Consider the following 14033-nt stretch of genomic DNA (forward strand, 5'->3'; position numbering starts at 1 on the left):
TGGAGAATCAAATGATGAAGATTGTAGATGAGTCAATCTTGTTTTTTTCTAGGGTTTCTCTCTCAAAATTCTCTCTAGAAGCTCTCCACATTTCGTAGGTATAAGGGTATTTATAGTAGTGAGTGTGAGGAATGTGAAAAGTCAATTTTTATCCAAACAAGGCATTCTAGTGACTCAACCTCGCGACTGGAACGAGTCACGAGTTTGAGTCGCGAGCTAACTACCTGGCCAGACTGTCTATTTTGTCCTGTAGTGTTCTAGCTGTCGTGACCCTTCAGCTCCCTTGCATGCTTCACACGTGTGCCACTTTGGCGACTTGCCAGTCGCAAGTCAGTTGCGAGATCCAGTCACGAGACTCCTTTGATTGCACATATCTTGAGTTTTCTTCACACTCTCACACACACAATCCTTACATAAATCCCACCTAAATACAGGGTATCTGATTACTAAATTACAAGCAAATTTAGTATGGAATAAAGCCAACACATGATTGAATAAATTCAACCTTACACTAGTGTACTTCTGAAAGTTATGGGATAGTTGTGTTAGACTTCTCTCATAATTGTTTTTTGTGATTTTGTCACGGATTGCCAAAGAAGGAGATTGTTAAGGTCATATTTTATTATAATTGGCTAATCCTTTGACAAAATGCATTATACTTGTATTTGGGTAGATCTAAGATGGGTTTAGTACTTCAAAAAACATGTTATTCAAGTTAAGTATTAAAGACATGAAGATTGGTCCAAGAAAAAAGTGAAAAAAAGCTGTTTATTAAGTTTCAACAGATAGCTTAACAAATACCTACCATCGAGACTTAATGTAAAACTCAATGGATAGCTCAACAGCAGCTCGATCTATCGAAACTTACGATTTTCAATTTTCTAGATCTGAAATTCGACTCAGGCTTATGCAATTTTTTAGGGTTTCTTTTTTCACAACCCTAGACATATATAAGGCTTATTTTAAGAGTCGTTACACATGGACACAGAGGCCAAGAGACTTATTTTCTCTGTGTGAAGCTACTGCATTTGTATGCCACAGGGTTTTGTAACTGAGTGCTTCCAAATCTTCATTGTTGATGAAGTGAAGAACTTTGCGGCCAACAACATCTGTTCAAGTAGCTAGAGTTAGTCACGTACTAGGATTCGTGCAAAAAGTTAGTCAAAAATTGGAGGTTTGTGCATGAAAGGGAAAGAAGGCTACTACAAGATCAAATCCAATTGGGTATTGAAGCAACGGTTCAGCTGTAGGTTGGTATTTCGGGATAGGCTAGGATAGTTGGTAAGATTCCTTATACTTGTAACCACTTGATTGTTGATTAGTGGATTCTTGGGAGTGGTGACCTTAAAATCACCTGATGAGATTTTTGCCTTGTGAGGTTTTCCCCATTTGTCAACAAATCACCGAGTCAATTTATTTTCTGCCGCATTTAGTATTTTTGGTGATTTGTTGGTGTCTCCTCGATTTGCATGCAATTGAACCTGATTATCAACTTGAGTAAATTGAATTAATTAACGGGGGTCAAGCTATCTTAATCCAACAACTTTGACCCCTCTAATAAAAAATAAAAAAAGTTTCCCCACTCCCATCTTAAAGAAATAGACCAAAAATAAGGGATAAAAAGCTCCCTTGACATGCCTAAGTCCTAACCTTATATTATTTTTTTCTTAGTTTTTATATTGTATCATGTTTTTTAAATGTTTATTCTTTACCTATTTCAGTATTCACAACACTTGCCTTTCTTGCTTATCTCATAAAGAACTTATACCATAAATGAATGATGAGATGCTGTTATTTCTTAACTTTTTTACAATTTCAAAATATGAATTTTTATTATAAACTTAAATTTTAAATACTTAGAAGGATAGAGAAATAAATGTTGAATTTTACATATTTTAAGAATCAATCAAACAGTAAGACATATATACAACTTTACAAGTATTTGCTATATTTTTAATATTTTTAGATTTCATAAAATAAAATAAAAAACTTATAGATGAATTTTTTTCTTAATTTATTTTAAGTAATCAAATTAGATGTCTAAACTTTATATATTTATTCTTCTAAAAAAAAACTTTATGGATTTACATTAATCTCTTCTTTCAATTGTTAGTAACTATGAATTGGTTATTTTTGTTTCTTTCATTTAACAATACGAAACATATACTTGTATTTACAATTGTTTATTCACAATTTATTTTGTTACTGTTGTGGATTAATATATTTAAATTATATTTCTTTTAATACTGTCTTTTAATCTTGCCCCTCTAGACTGAAATCTTAGCTTCGCCACTGACCAAAGGTCAGCATACTCCTTTCCTCTTCAAATACTATTTTTGTTGTTTGAAAGATTGAAACTCCTCACCATTGCTTTTCCTATTTGAATTAGGATCTCAAATCTTCAATATATTTATGTTTTTGAATTCAAAATCAGCAGCTCCCCTTACTTAATTTTCTAGGGTTCTTCTTTTAGATGGGTTGATTCTCTTTCTTTGGATGCTTTGGCTTTATATATATATATATATATATTTGGTAACATTAGGGATTTCGCCCTTGATTTATTGTGGTTAAAAGTCAAAATTCACCTTGGATTATTTAAAATCTGAATGTATTAGACGAAAACAAAGTTTCCGGATAAAGTTTATGCAAAAAGTGTTTACTATTATGCGAAAATTAACTATTTTATTGCTGTTAATCTTGCTTCATGGATGTATTTGAGATATCCTTGGCCTACGAAAGCCAACTCCTTTGGCAACATCTTTTACTGTTATCCTTGATGATACTTTATCTTTCATTGGTAACATCTTTTTTCTAATTCTGTTAATAGAACAACTTAATTTTTAATACACAATTTGTTTGATAAAATTATTGATCGATCTTTTGTTTTATTCTAGAATTCTTAATACATGGAGGTGGAAGGGAAATAAGGAGCGTGATCTTGCAGGTTATTATGTTTAGTCATTTGGTTGGATAGGTTTGGATTTATGTATTTGAGTTAGATTTGGATTTGGCTATGGTAATTGGATTAGAATTGTTTTCTATTTAGCGTATTTGTTTTAGATTGATTTTGGTAATTTTTTGCAAGGAGTATTTTTGACTTCCTGTCTTTTGGAAATCTGAATTCTAATTTGTGATTTCTTTTATTGATTTTTTTTTTTTTTTTTTGTAATGAGCATTTTTAAATTTGTGTTTTTGGTGTTTTGTTAAATTCCTGATTCAAAATTTTGGTTTCTCTATTTGTGTTTGCCTTTTGTTGGAGCCTCCGAAATTTCAACCTATGGTGTCTATTGTTTATGTGTTATTAGACAACAAACTTTCTATTTGTATTATTAATATTTAAATCTACACAGAGAGCAAAGAATAGGGAGGTGATGATACATGAGAAAATTAGAAACATTACAACAAAGAATGTAATTTCAACATGATTGGTGGACTCAATGCTGCTGGCTAATATTCTTTGCAAGATACCCTTTACTGTCTTCAACAATCTGTCACTAACATAGATTTTAAACTTTTAATTTTTCTTCACCTTTCTTATATGACACACTTTGTACTTCTTTCTATTTGTTTATAGGACTTCTGTTATTTCTTTTTGAAAGCTCAGATTTATGCTAAATTAAACAAAAGAGCTTGTTCAAACCCCCAAAAAAAAATTACAGCTAGATTGCTTTTACTCTAACTTAAACAAAGTGTGGAACAAGAGTAAATGAACGCAATGAACTAATAACACTACCCTAAGCCATATTCATCCATTATCAACAATAAAATAAAAGCTTAAAGAGTAGGGAAGAGAGATGCAAACACAAGATAACACCAAGATGCGTTATTGAAGAGGAAACCAAAAAACTAGGCAAAAAACCTCTCCGCGACCTTCCAAGTCGAAATCGATCCACTAGAGAATAAGGTTGAAGCACACAAATAACAAAAGGCCCTCCAAACCTAGTCTACCCTATGTACTTGAGCCCTCCAAGCTCCTGCTACCAATGGACTTCTCGGAGTCTTGTCTTCTCTAGCTTTTTGGATCTCGTAATTCAACCCGATTGCATCCGCCAATGAATGACTCCTTCCAATGCTTCCCAATAGCACCAAAATCTCACTTAATACTCAGAATGGGTGTGGAAAGTGTTTGGGCTAACAAACTCTCAGGGATCTAGAGATGGAGAGGTAGGAGTTGAAGAAAACCACAAGGAAATGTGTAGATGATTGTGAGTATAATAATCTCTAACTCTCAAGTGTATTTGCTAGGGTTTTCTCTCTGAAAAGCACTCCTTACAATTCATGGGTAATGAGGGTACTTATAGTATGGGTAAATAATTTGGTAAAGCAACTTATCTTTTTGCCAAGCATAAAGTTTTGCATGTACTTCGCGGGATGGCCCTTCTCACAAAACACTCGCGAACTTGACAGCCTAGCATGATTCTTCAGCTTCCAGTCATGTGCTTCACACGTGGCCTTTTTGCGGGTTGCTTCTCGCGAGCTACTCACAAGCTGGTCGCGACTTCCATCGATTCACATTTTGAAGCTTAATTATTCACCAATTTCTCATACTCACCCCTTACAAATAAACCCACATACATATAGGGAAAATGATTGAAGAAATTACAATCAAATTTGGCACGGAATTAAAGCCAACACAAGCTAGTTGGAAATCACAACTTTACACTTTTAATTGTTTCTTCAAACATATCTTATTTTTAAATGTTATTTTATTTCATATTTTTAGTGCATATTGGCATGATCAGCACGAAGATTTACTGAGTTTTTCTGATGCCTCTAAGAAGTGTTAAATATCCACTCTTAATATCAGTGTTTCTCCACCAAAAGTCTAAACATATGCACATCCTCATAATTTCCTTAATGTATGCCTGTATCACTTTGCCTAGGTTTAAAATTCACAGAAATATAAAGGACAAAACAGGGGTATATTAATGCTTACATCATTTTTGTGGGACTGCCGAAATACCTTTGAATCTTTGATATGGGAACAATCTTTCACATTTTTACAATTCAAGCCATATTATAATGTTCGTTTTAACTTCTTTGGTAGTCTCTCTTTCATCTTTCTCTGCTGTAATTTAAAAAACTTTCTTACCCTGTCATTTTATTGAAATTACTAAGTTCTATGTCAAGTATGACACTTGGGTACTTTGCAATAAGATTTACTGGATCAAACTGACAGTCTAGGATGGCCTAATTTTCATTTTGTTTATCTCCTACTTTGTATTAAATTTTGTCCATTGATGTATTTAGGTTTGAATTGGCTCTATTTTAAATATTTTAGTTAGCTTTTTCTTCAATTTTTTCAAAACAATTTACTCAGCATAGCATTTTTTTATAAGTCTTTTGTTTATAATATTCCACAATTGCTTTTCCTTAGCATTTGAATTTTTCAATAGCTTTATTTTGTAATTTTGTAAACGAAAGCTTTTCCAATTTGAATTAGCATCTGCCTTTTCCCTACTTAATAGGCTAGGGTTGTTCTTTGATTGTTTTGTTAATTGATGACTTTATTCTATTTCTTTCGATTCTTCTATTTCAATTTATCATCTCTGGCTTCTTCTTTTTTGGTTTTTTGCCCTTGAAATTTTGTGTTTAAAAGTCAATTTCTCCTTGGAAGGTTTTATATATGAATCTTAAAGTGTAAAAGAAGTAGCCAACTAAATGTTAAACATTGTGTTATTGCAAATTTAGGATCATTTACTGAACATGGTTGTATTATTTACATAGTAATTTTTAGATTATTCTATGGAACTTTAAAATTATCTTTAAAAAAAATTGTAATATGGGAAAATTCTTCCACTTTTTTGCAAGATTACTACGTTTGCTTCAGCTTCTTCTATAGTCTCTCTTTCATCCTTTTCCCTGTAAATTAGAAATCCTTATTACCCCTATCATTTTGCAGAAACACAGATTTATAGCATTTTCTATCAAATACGACTCTTGTGTATTCTACGAGAAGAGTTGATTGATCGAACTGACAGGTTAGGATGCCCTGATTTCCCTTTTGTTTATCTCATATTTTGGAGATTTTGTCCATTAATATATTTGGGTTTGACTTGGTTTTGCTTTGCAAATTTTAGTCAGCTATTTTTTTAAAAGTTGATTCAATTAATTTTTATTTAAAGCTTTACAGCGTTCTTTGCCATATAAGACACTTGGGTGTTTTGTAAGAAGAGTTGCTAGATCAAATTGACACTTGGGTGCTTTATCTCATATTTTAGATTAAAATTTGTTGATTGCTGTATTTGGGTTTGTATTGGTTTTATTCTGCTTATTTTTGTCATCTTTTTAAGAGTATTTGGATTCAATTAGTTTTTGTTTTGGACAGAATTGAACTGTAAAACTGATATGATTCCATTAGGTTTTCCCATCATTTTCCAGTAGATAAATATGTTATTAGGATTCTATGGGGACAAGGCCCAAAACGGTATATTAGGCCTTGAGCCTTATCCGAGAACGTTGGTACGTCCAAGGAGAGACAAATAGATGAAGGATTCCAGCTCAGTGCCTCATGAGTAAGAAAGGAGTAGAAGGAGGTCCAAGGAGGAATATCTCCTCGACCATGACAAACATTGCTCCGATACATATTCCAGCGACGAAAATGACCTCAATATATAGAGGCACCAGTGTCAGAGGCATGTCTCATAAACACACGAGAAGGAAGGAAACCCAAAAATATCTCAAGAACAGGTGCTACTTCCGCATTAAATGCACTGCAGCTACTTTTCTGATCGCATTTATGTGGAGAAGACCCTTGAACAGTGCTTCCTTGGTCATTGCAACTCACAAAGAGCCAGAAGGGATGTCTAATGGGACGGGTACTCGAATAGTGGCTTGGACGGTTGACAAATGGAGGGCCAAGATCACCAGGAAGGAGATATATAATGTGAGAGACCCCTGAAGGAAGGGGAATCGAAAAACTAGGAGAGAAACACTGTAGCAATCTAGAACCAAACTTGTAATCAAATCTTGGAAGCAATACACTAGAATCAATCTCCTCGGATTTGGCCAGGGATGCATTTTATTTAGTAAACGTCTATTATTCTTTTTTCTTCATCACTAAAATTTATTAGCTCATTGCCTAATTCACTATAGCCTAGTTCTTCAAACCTGCTCTGTACAAATTTATTGCTTTGGGCTATTTGAGCTTAAGCCCGTACTCCTTTTTGGGCCAAGAGTTCATTTTGGGTCCATACAATTGAAGCCGTCTGTGGGGAGAACTTATGTAATAGTGAGTGCAACGGCTAACGATGGTAGGTTCAGGTCCACAACAGGCAAAATCCATAGGATCCCAACGTGAAAATCCTTTTGTCAACCTCAAACATAGAAGGGACCGGGAGGGTAGCGTGCACACTGTCCAATCTAGTAAGAGTCGCTCACGGGGTAAGAGTCATCTCTCCCATGAGGAAGGTACAAGAGCCCTGTAGCTGGAGGTTGACTGGCTAAAGAGAAAGCTGCACCATGCACAGCGAAAACAAACCCCCTCCAACTCTGACGCTTCCTCTGATGATAGAAAGGGTGCCAGTTATAGGTGAAGGTCAAGGACCCCACCCAATGAGACTTTCTCGTACGAGGAAGAGTGCCACCGCAAACATAGGTGTAGGAGTCCACCTTGCAAAGGTCTAGGAAATGACGCTATGAGTAGGGCGTTGAACCAGATTTCGAAGTCGCCCTTCACGCGCAAGATAGAAGCGGTGACGCTTCCTCGGTGTTTCCACCAGCCAACGTTCACTATCTATAATGGTCGAACAGACCCTGTGGAGTATGTGAGCCACTTCAACCAAAGGATGGTAGTGCACGCCAAAAACGAGGCCCTGATGTGCAAGGTTTTCCCTTCCAGCTTGGGACCTGTGGTGATGAGGTGGTTTGATGGCTTGAGGGCAGGTTCCATTGATTCCTTTAAGGAGCTCACCCAAGCGTTCGGGGTTCGCTTCATAACATTCAGCAGGGTCCCTCAGCCTCTAGCCTCCATATTGTCTCTGTTCATGAGGGAAGGAGAAACTCTAAAAACATATTCGGACAGATATTGGGAGATGTTCAACGAGATTTACGATGACTTTGACGATGTCGCCATCATCACTTTCAAGCTCGGACTGCCTGCCGAACAAGGCCTAAGGAAATCATTGATTGGGAAACCAGTTACCAGTATATGCCAGCTCATGGATCAAATTGACAAGTATAAAAGGGTCGAGGAAGACCAGCTGTAAGGGAAAGGAAAGGAGAAGGTTGTCCCTCAGGAGAGAAGGAATTTCAGGTTGGACTGATACAGTAACAACCGACTACAAAGAGATTTTGCTGGGCAGGCAATATCTGCTAGTACTCATGCGGTCAATGCTATATTCCAAGAACTGGTACAACAGGTTCTAGAGAAGATTAAGCGCGAGCCATTCTTCAAGTGGCCAAATAAGATGTTAGAAAACCCCACAAGGTGCAACCAAAACCTTTACTGCCAGTACTACCATGAGCCCAGACACACCACTAAAGACTGTAGGAACTTGTAGGACCACTTGGACCAGCTGGTTCGAGAAGGGAAGTTGAAGAACCTCTTACACCATTCCAGTGGCCAGGGGAACCAGATTGGCCAAGAACCATGAAGAGATGCTCCTACGAGACCTCCTTTGGGCACTATAAATGTTATCTTCACCGCTCCAGGAAGGACCAGGTCCTGCCCCTCCAGGATAATGACGATGAGGACTCAAATTCTGAGCCAAAGAGGGCTAAAGTAAATGCCCGACCAGCGTTGAGCTTTGTAGAGGAAGATAAGGTTGGAACCATACAGCCCCACGATGATGCTCTGGTGGTCATGCTCAGGATTGGGGGTTATGACGTGAAGAGGGTAATGGTGGATCAGGGTAGTGGCACTAAGATCATGTACCCCGATATGTACAAGGGGCTGAACCTAAGACCCGAGGACCTAACGGCTTATAGTTCTCCTCTTGTAAGTTTTGACGAGAAGGTTGTCATTCCAAGGGGTCAGATCAGGCTACTCATACAGACTAGCTCAGAAGTAGTGGAAGTGGACTTCATCGTGGTGGATGCATATTCCCCTTACACCGCCATTGTGGGCAGGCCCTAGCTTCATGCTCTGCGGGCTGTCTCTTCTACCTTGCACCAGAAAGTGAAATACCTGTCAGGAGATCAGATTGAAGAGATTGTTGGGAGTCAATCAGTGGCTAGACAATGCCTGGTGGCTGCCATCCAGCATCGGCCCAAGGCCGAGTCCTCGGCCCATATCGAAGAAGGCTTATTGCAATTAAGAGCTTCGACGTTACCTATCGATGGGCCAACCGAGAAGGCAAAATGTGAGGATTTGGTAAAGGTTGTTATTGGTGACGACACGGAGAAGTTCTTTTAGATCGGGGCTCAGCTGCCTACTCTAGAGAAGGAAGGGCTGTTGGAGTTTCTTAGAAGAAACGTTGACGTGTTCGCCTGGAATGATTACGAGGCCCCAGGGGTGGACCCGAGCTTTATCTGTCATCATTTGAACGTTAATCCCACTTTCACTCCCAAGAAGCAACCTACTCGGTACTTGTTCAGGGACCACTCTGAAGCTATCAGAGATGAGGTGAAGAAACTCAAGCAGGCAGAGGCTATCAAGGAGGTATTCTACCTTGAGTGGTTGGCCAATATTGTGGTGGTAAAAAAGAAGAGCGGGAAGTGGAGAGTGTGTGTGGACTTCACAGATCTGAACAGGGCTTGCCCAAAGGATCCCTTCCCTATACCCAACATAGACTAGCTGGTGGATGCAACCGTAGGCCATCCTTGGATGAGCTTCCTAGATGCCTTTTAGGGATATCACCAAATACCACTCTCTTTGGAAGATCAAGAAAAGACTACTTTCGTCACTCCCACTGGCAACTACCATTACAAAGTGATGCCATTCGGTTTGAAGATTGCGGGGGCCACCTATTAAAGGATGATGACTAGAATGTTTGAACCAAAGTTGGGCAAGAGCATTAAGGTCTATATAGACGACATGGTGGTAAAAAGTAAGGTAGTGTCCGAGCACTTGAGAGACCTCGGGAGCATTTTTGAAATTCTAAGGAAACATAAGTTGCGCCTCAACGCTTTCAAATGTTCCTTTGGTGTGGAACCAGGCAAATTCCTGGGCTACATGGTAACCCATAAGGGAATCAAAGTTAACCCGACCAAATTAAAGCAATCAATAGTTTACAACCACCTCGGAATCCCAAGGAAGTCTAGAAACTGACTAGAATGACTGCTACCCTGAATCGGTTTATCTCTCGATCAGCGGATAGGTGTCGACCTTTCTTCCTACTGATTAATAAGTGGAAGGGGTTTGAGTGGACCGAGTAATGTGCATTGGCCATCCAACAACTTAAAGATTATCTCTCACGGCCTCCTATCATGTCCAACCCTGAGGTTGACGAAGTCCTATTCGCTTATATTGATGTGGCCCCTCATGCTATAAGCTTGGTCCTGATACGAGTTGATAGCGGCACACAAAGGCCAGTTTATTATGTGAGAAGGTCACTACATGAAGCTGAGATCTGCTATCTGCCACTAGAAAAAGCTATTCTGGCAGTGGTACACGCCACACGCAAACTCTCCCATTACTTTCAGGCACACGCGGTCATTGTCCTAACTCAGCTCCCGCTCAGAGCTCTGCTTAAGAGCGCTGATTACACACGGAAGATTGCTAAATGGGCCACGATCCTAGGGACTTTCGATATCAAATACATGCCTCACACCTCTGTCAAGGGACAAGTCCTCACCGATCTGGTAGCCGAGTTTGCTGAATCCCTGATAGAAAAAGAAACAGAAACGTAGTCCATGGATGGAAAATCGGTTGGCATGATCTCCTAACGGGGCCCCCTGTCCTGGGAAGTGTACGTTGATGGTCCAACAAATCAAAAAGGTTCTGGAGTGGGGTTAGTACTAGTATCCCTTGAAAAAATCTCCATCGAGTAATCGTTAAGATTGGGATTCTCGGCCACCAATAACGAAGCTGAGTATGAGGCTTTGTTGATGGGAATGGCCATAGTTCGAAGAATGGGCGGAAAAGCAATAAAGATATTCTCAGACTCCAGATTGGTCGTCGGCCAAGTGAAAGGGGAGTTTGAAGCGAGAGATGAGAGAATGCAGGGGTACTTGAGCGAGGTTAGACACCTACTGTCAGGTTTCGAATCCTTCAATCTATTACATATTCCCAAGTGTGGAAATATCCATGCTAATTCCCTAGCCACACTTGCAACCTCCTCACGAAGCTTACCTCATGTCATCCTTGTAAAAGACTTATGCAAGCCCACGAAAATGTACAGAAAGACGGTTCATGTCCACCAAGTTAGAATGGGGCCTAGCTGGATGGACCCCATTGTATTGTGCTTAAAGGAGGATGCCCTGCCCGAAGAGAAGTCCGAGGCTGATAAAGTACGAAGAAAAGCTCGGTTCTAGCTGTCTGAGGATCAGAAATTGTACAAACCGTCCTTTTCTGGGCCATACCTACTGTGCATACACCCCGAGGCAACGGAATTACTCCTCGAAGAATTACATGAGGGAATTTACGGAAGCCACACTGGAGGTAGACCTTTGGAACACAGAGTCATCACTCAAGACTACTGGTGGCCGAACATGCAAAATGAAACACAAGAATATGTAAAGAAGTGCGACCAATGTCAAAGGTTCGTGCCAAACATACACCAACCAGGAGGAGTCCTTAACCCCCTGTTTAGCGCTTGGCCATTCACACAACGGGGCTTAGACATTGTTCGCCCTTTCCTCAAAGTAGCAGGAAACAAGAGATATCTGCTAGTCGGCACAGACTACTTCACCAAGTGGGTGGAGGCTGAGCCCCTAGCAAATATCAGGGACGTGGACGCTAAGAAATTTGTTTGGAAAAATACTATCACCTGGTTCGGGGTCCCTAATGCCCTCATCTCGGACAACAGCCTTCAGTTTGATAGCAAATCTTTCAAGAGATTTTGCTGTGAGTTAGGAATTACAAATAGGTATTCCACCACAGCTTATCCCCAAGGGAATGGACAAGCTGAGGCTGTCAACAAGGTCATAGTGAATAGACTCAAGAAGAGGTTGGATGGTGCAAAGGAAAAATGGGTGGAAGAGCTTCTGTATGTCCTCTGGACATACCGAACCACGCCTCGCAGATCCACCACAGAAACCCCCTTCTCGATGACTTATGGAGCTGAGGCTGTTATCCCTCTAGAGACTGGCTTCCCGATGTTAAAGACCAGCTCATTCAATCCGAGCAGTAACAATGGGCTATTGGAGAAGAGCTTAGACTTGATTGAAGTGAAAAGGGAAAACGCAATAGTTCAATTGACATACTACCAACACAAACTCAAGCAGGGTTATGATGCCAATGTGAAGCTGAGACCATTAGCACCTGGTGATCTGGTTTGGAGAAAGGTTCTAGACACTGCAAAGAACTCGACGTGGGGAAAGTTAGGACTCAATTGGGAAAGACCATATTGCATCACCTCAGTGGCTGGTATAGGAGCATACTTTCTGGAAGATTTAGATGAACATATAATACCACGCCCGTGGAATGTAAATAACCTAAAAAGATATTATTATTATTAATAAAAGTCTATTCTGTTAATATGTTCATTTGTTAAAGGCATTATATTTCTCATTATTCAATCTTTATAAATGTTCAAACAGAACCATAGTCATGCCTGAAGTCCTTAGACCAGATGCTATAGGAAAATTGACACACAATGACAACTTTTATAAGTATTTAAACTGAGACTCAGTCATGCCTGAAGTCCTCGAACCAGATGATGTGGGGAAGTTAACAAAATGACAACTTTTATAAGTGTTTAAACTGAGATTTAATCATGCCTAAAGTTCTCGGACCAGATGATGTGAGGAAGTTAACACAATGACAACTTTATAAGTATTTAAACTGAGACTCAATCATGCCTGAAGTCCTCAGACCAGATGATGTAGGGAGGTTAACATGAATTTTATAAGAGTCTAAACTAAGACTCAATCATTAAGCGTCAACAAGATCTAGAGGATACAACCAACACCTCGGATTGGTGGTCCTGGGTAAACTAAAATCCATAATTATTCATCCAAGTAAAAGTTTATTACTTGTCCTTATTTGGTTCGACCCTAATTACAGAAGAAGCAACTTACAGTGTAAATGTAGAGTAAATGACTCATTGTTGGTACTTAGTCAAATTACTTACACTAGTGGCAGGGTATTGTTGTTAGTATTTGTTAAAACTAAAGTGGCAACAAGTCAAGTTTTTTCGTAATAACAATAAGCTTGAAAGTATGAAAAGCAAAGACACAAGAGATTGAGAGAAAAGCCCATTCATTAGTCAAAAGTAGTTACATTACATACGATGGTAGAAACCACAACAAAAAAGCAATAATGCAACCACAATGAAAAAGAAAAATCCTACAACTACTTTTGTGCGGGTTGAAAGCCTTTCTTGGGATTAGTGTCCTTAAGCTTGGCATCCCCAGTATCAGACTTTGACTCAGCTGTCTTGGCTTGGGAGACCATATCCTTGATAGAAAGGGTATCCTTGGAGGGAATGCCTTTGGTCGAGGGTAAGACCTCCTTACCCTTCCCAACTACTCCTGGGGGGATCTCAGCACCCAAAGCAAGGTCTTGGGTGTTGGAGACCGGTTCAGGAAGAGGGAGGGATAAAACAGCAGTAGGAGGGAGGTCAGCTGGAATTCTCGGATGTGCTCAGGGAAGAATACACTTTCAACCTTCCTCAGCTCGGAGTCAGTAGGGACCCTCGCACTGTTGAGCGCCTCCATCTAGGACTCAGTACCAGTAGTCCCTGCACACTTATGCTACCTCCTCGGCCAGCCTTTTTTCCGTCTCCTTCACCCCGCGCTCATAGGACGTGGTCACTGCAGCCTCAGTAGCTTCTTTGGCCACCCGAGCTACCTCTTTTGCTGCATCCTTGACCCTCTGCAACTCGGCCCTAAGGTCCAGAACTAACTGTTTCTAGGTGGCCAAGTTTATCTTTGTGGTGTAGAGCTATTTCCGTTAATCCTCGGCTTGGGCTTCGGCATTCTTCAGACCG

At 39.5% G+C, this 14033-nt stretch overlaps 2 protein-coding genes across 2 annotated transcripts; both read left to right on the top strand.

Annotated features, from left to right (window-relative positions):
• The first annotated feature begins 7637 nt into the window (after positions 1–7637).
• LOC136065021 (uncharacterized) lies at positions 7638–8207 on the top strand. The gene has a single exon (XM_065767642.1). The coding sequence runs from the start codon at positions 7638–7640 to the stop codon at positions 8205–8207; it is 570 nt and encodes a 189-aa protein (XP_065623714.1).
• Positions 8208–8590: 383 nt separating this feature from the next.
• On the top strand, positions 8591–9736 carry LOC136065022 (uncharacterized). The gene is made up of 3 exons (XM_065767643.1): positions 8591–9061; positions 9116–9313; positions 9356–9736. Exons 1-3 carry the CDS (start codon positions 8591–8593, stop codon positions 9734–9736), a joined length of 1050 nt encoding a protein of 349 aa, XP_065623715.1.
• Positions 9737–14033: the final 4297 nt, after the last annotated feature.

This window comes from Quercus suber, unplaced genomic scaffold, assembly GCF_002906115.3.
Source record: "Quercus suber isolate HL8 unplaced genomic scaffold, Cork oak 2.0 scaffold_832, whole genome shotgun sequence".
Classification (NCBI taxonomy): domain Eukaryota; kingdom Viridiplantae; phylum Streptophyta; class Magnoliopsida; order Fagales; family Fagaceae; genus Quercus; species Quercus suber.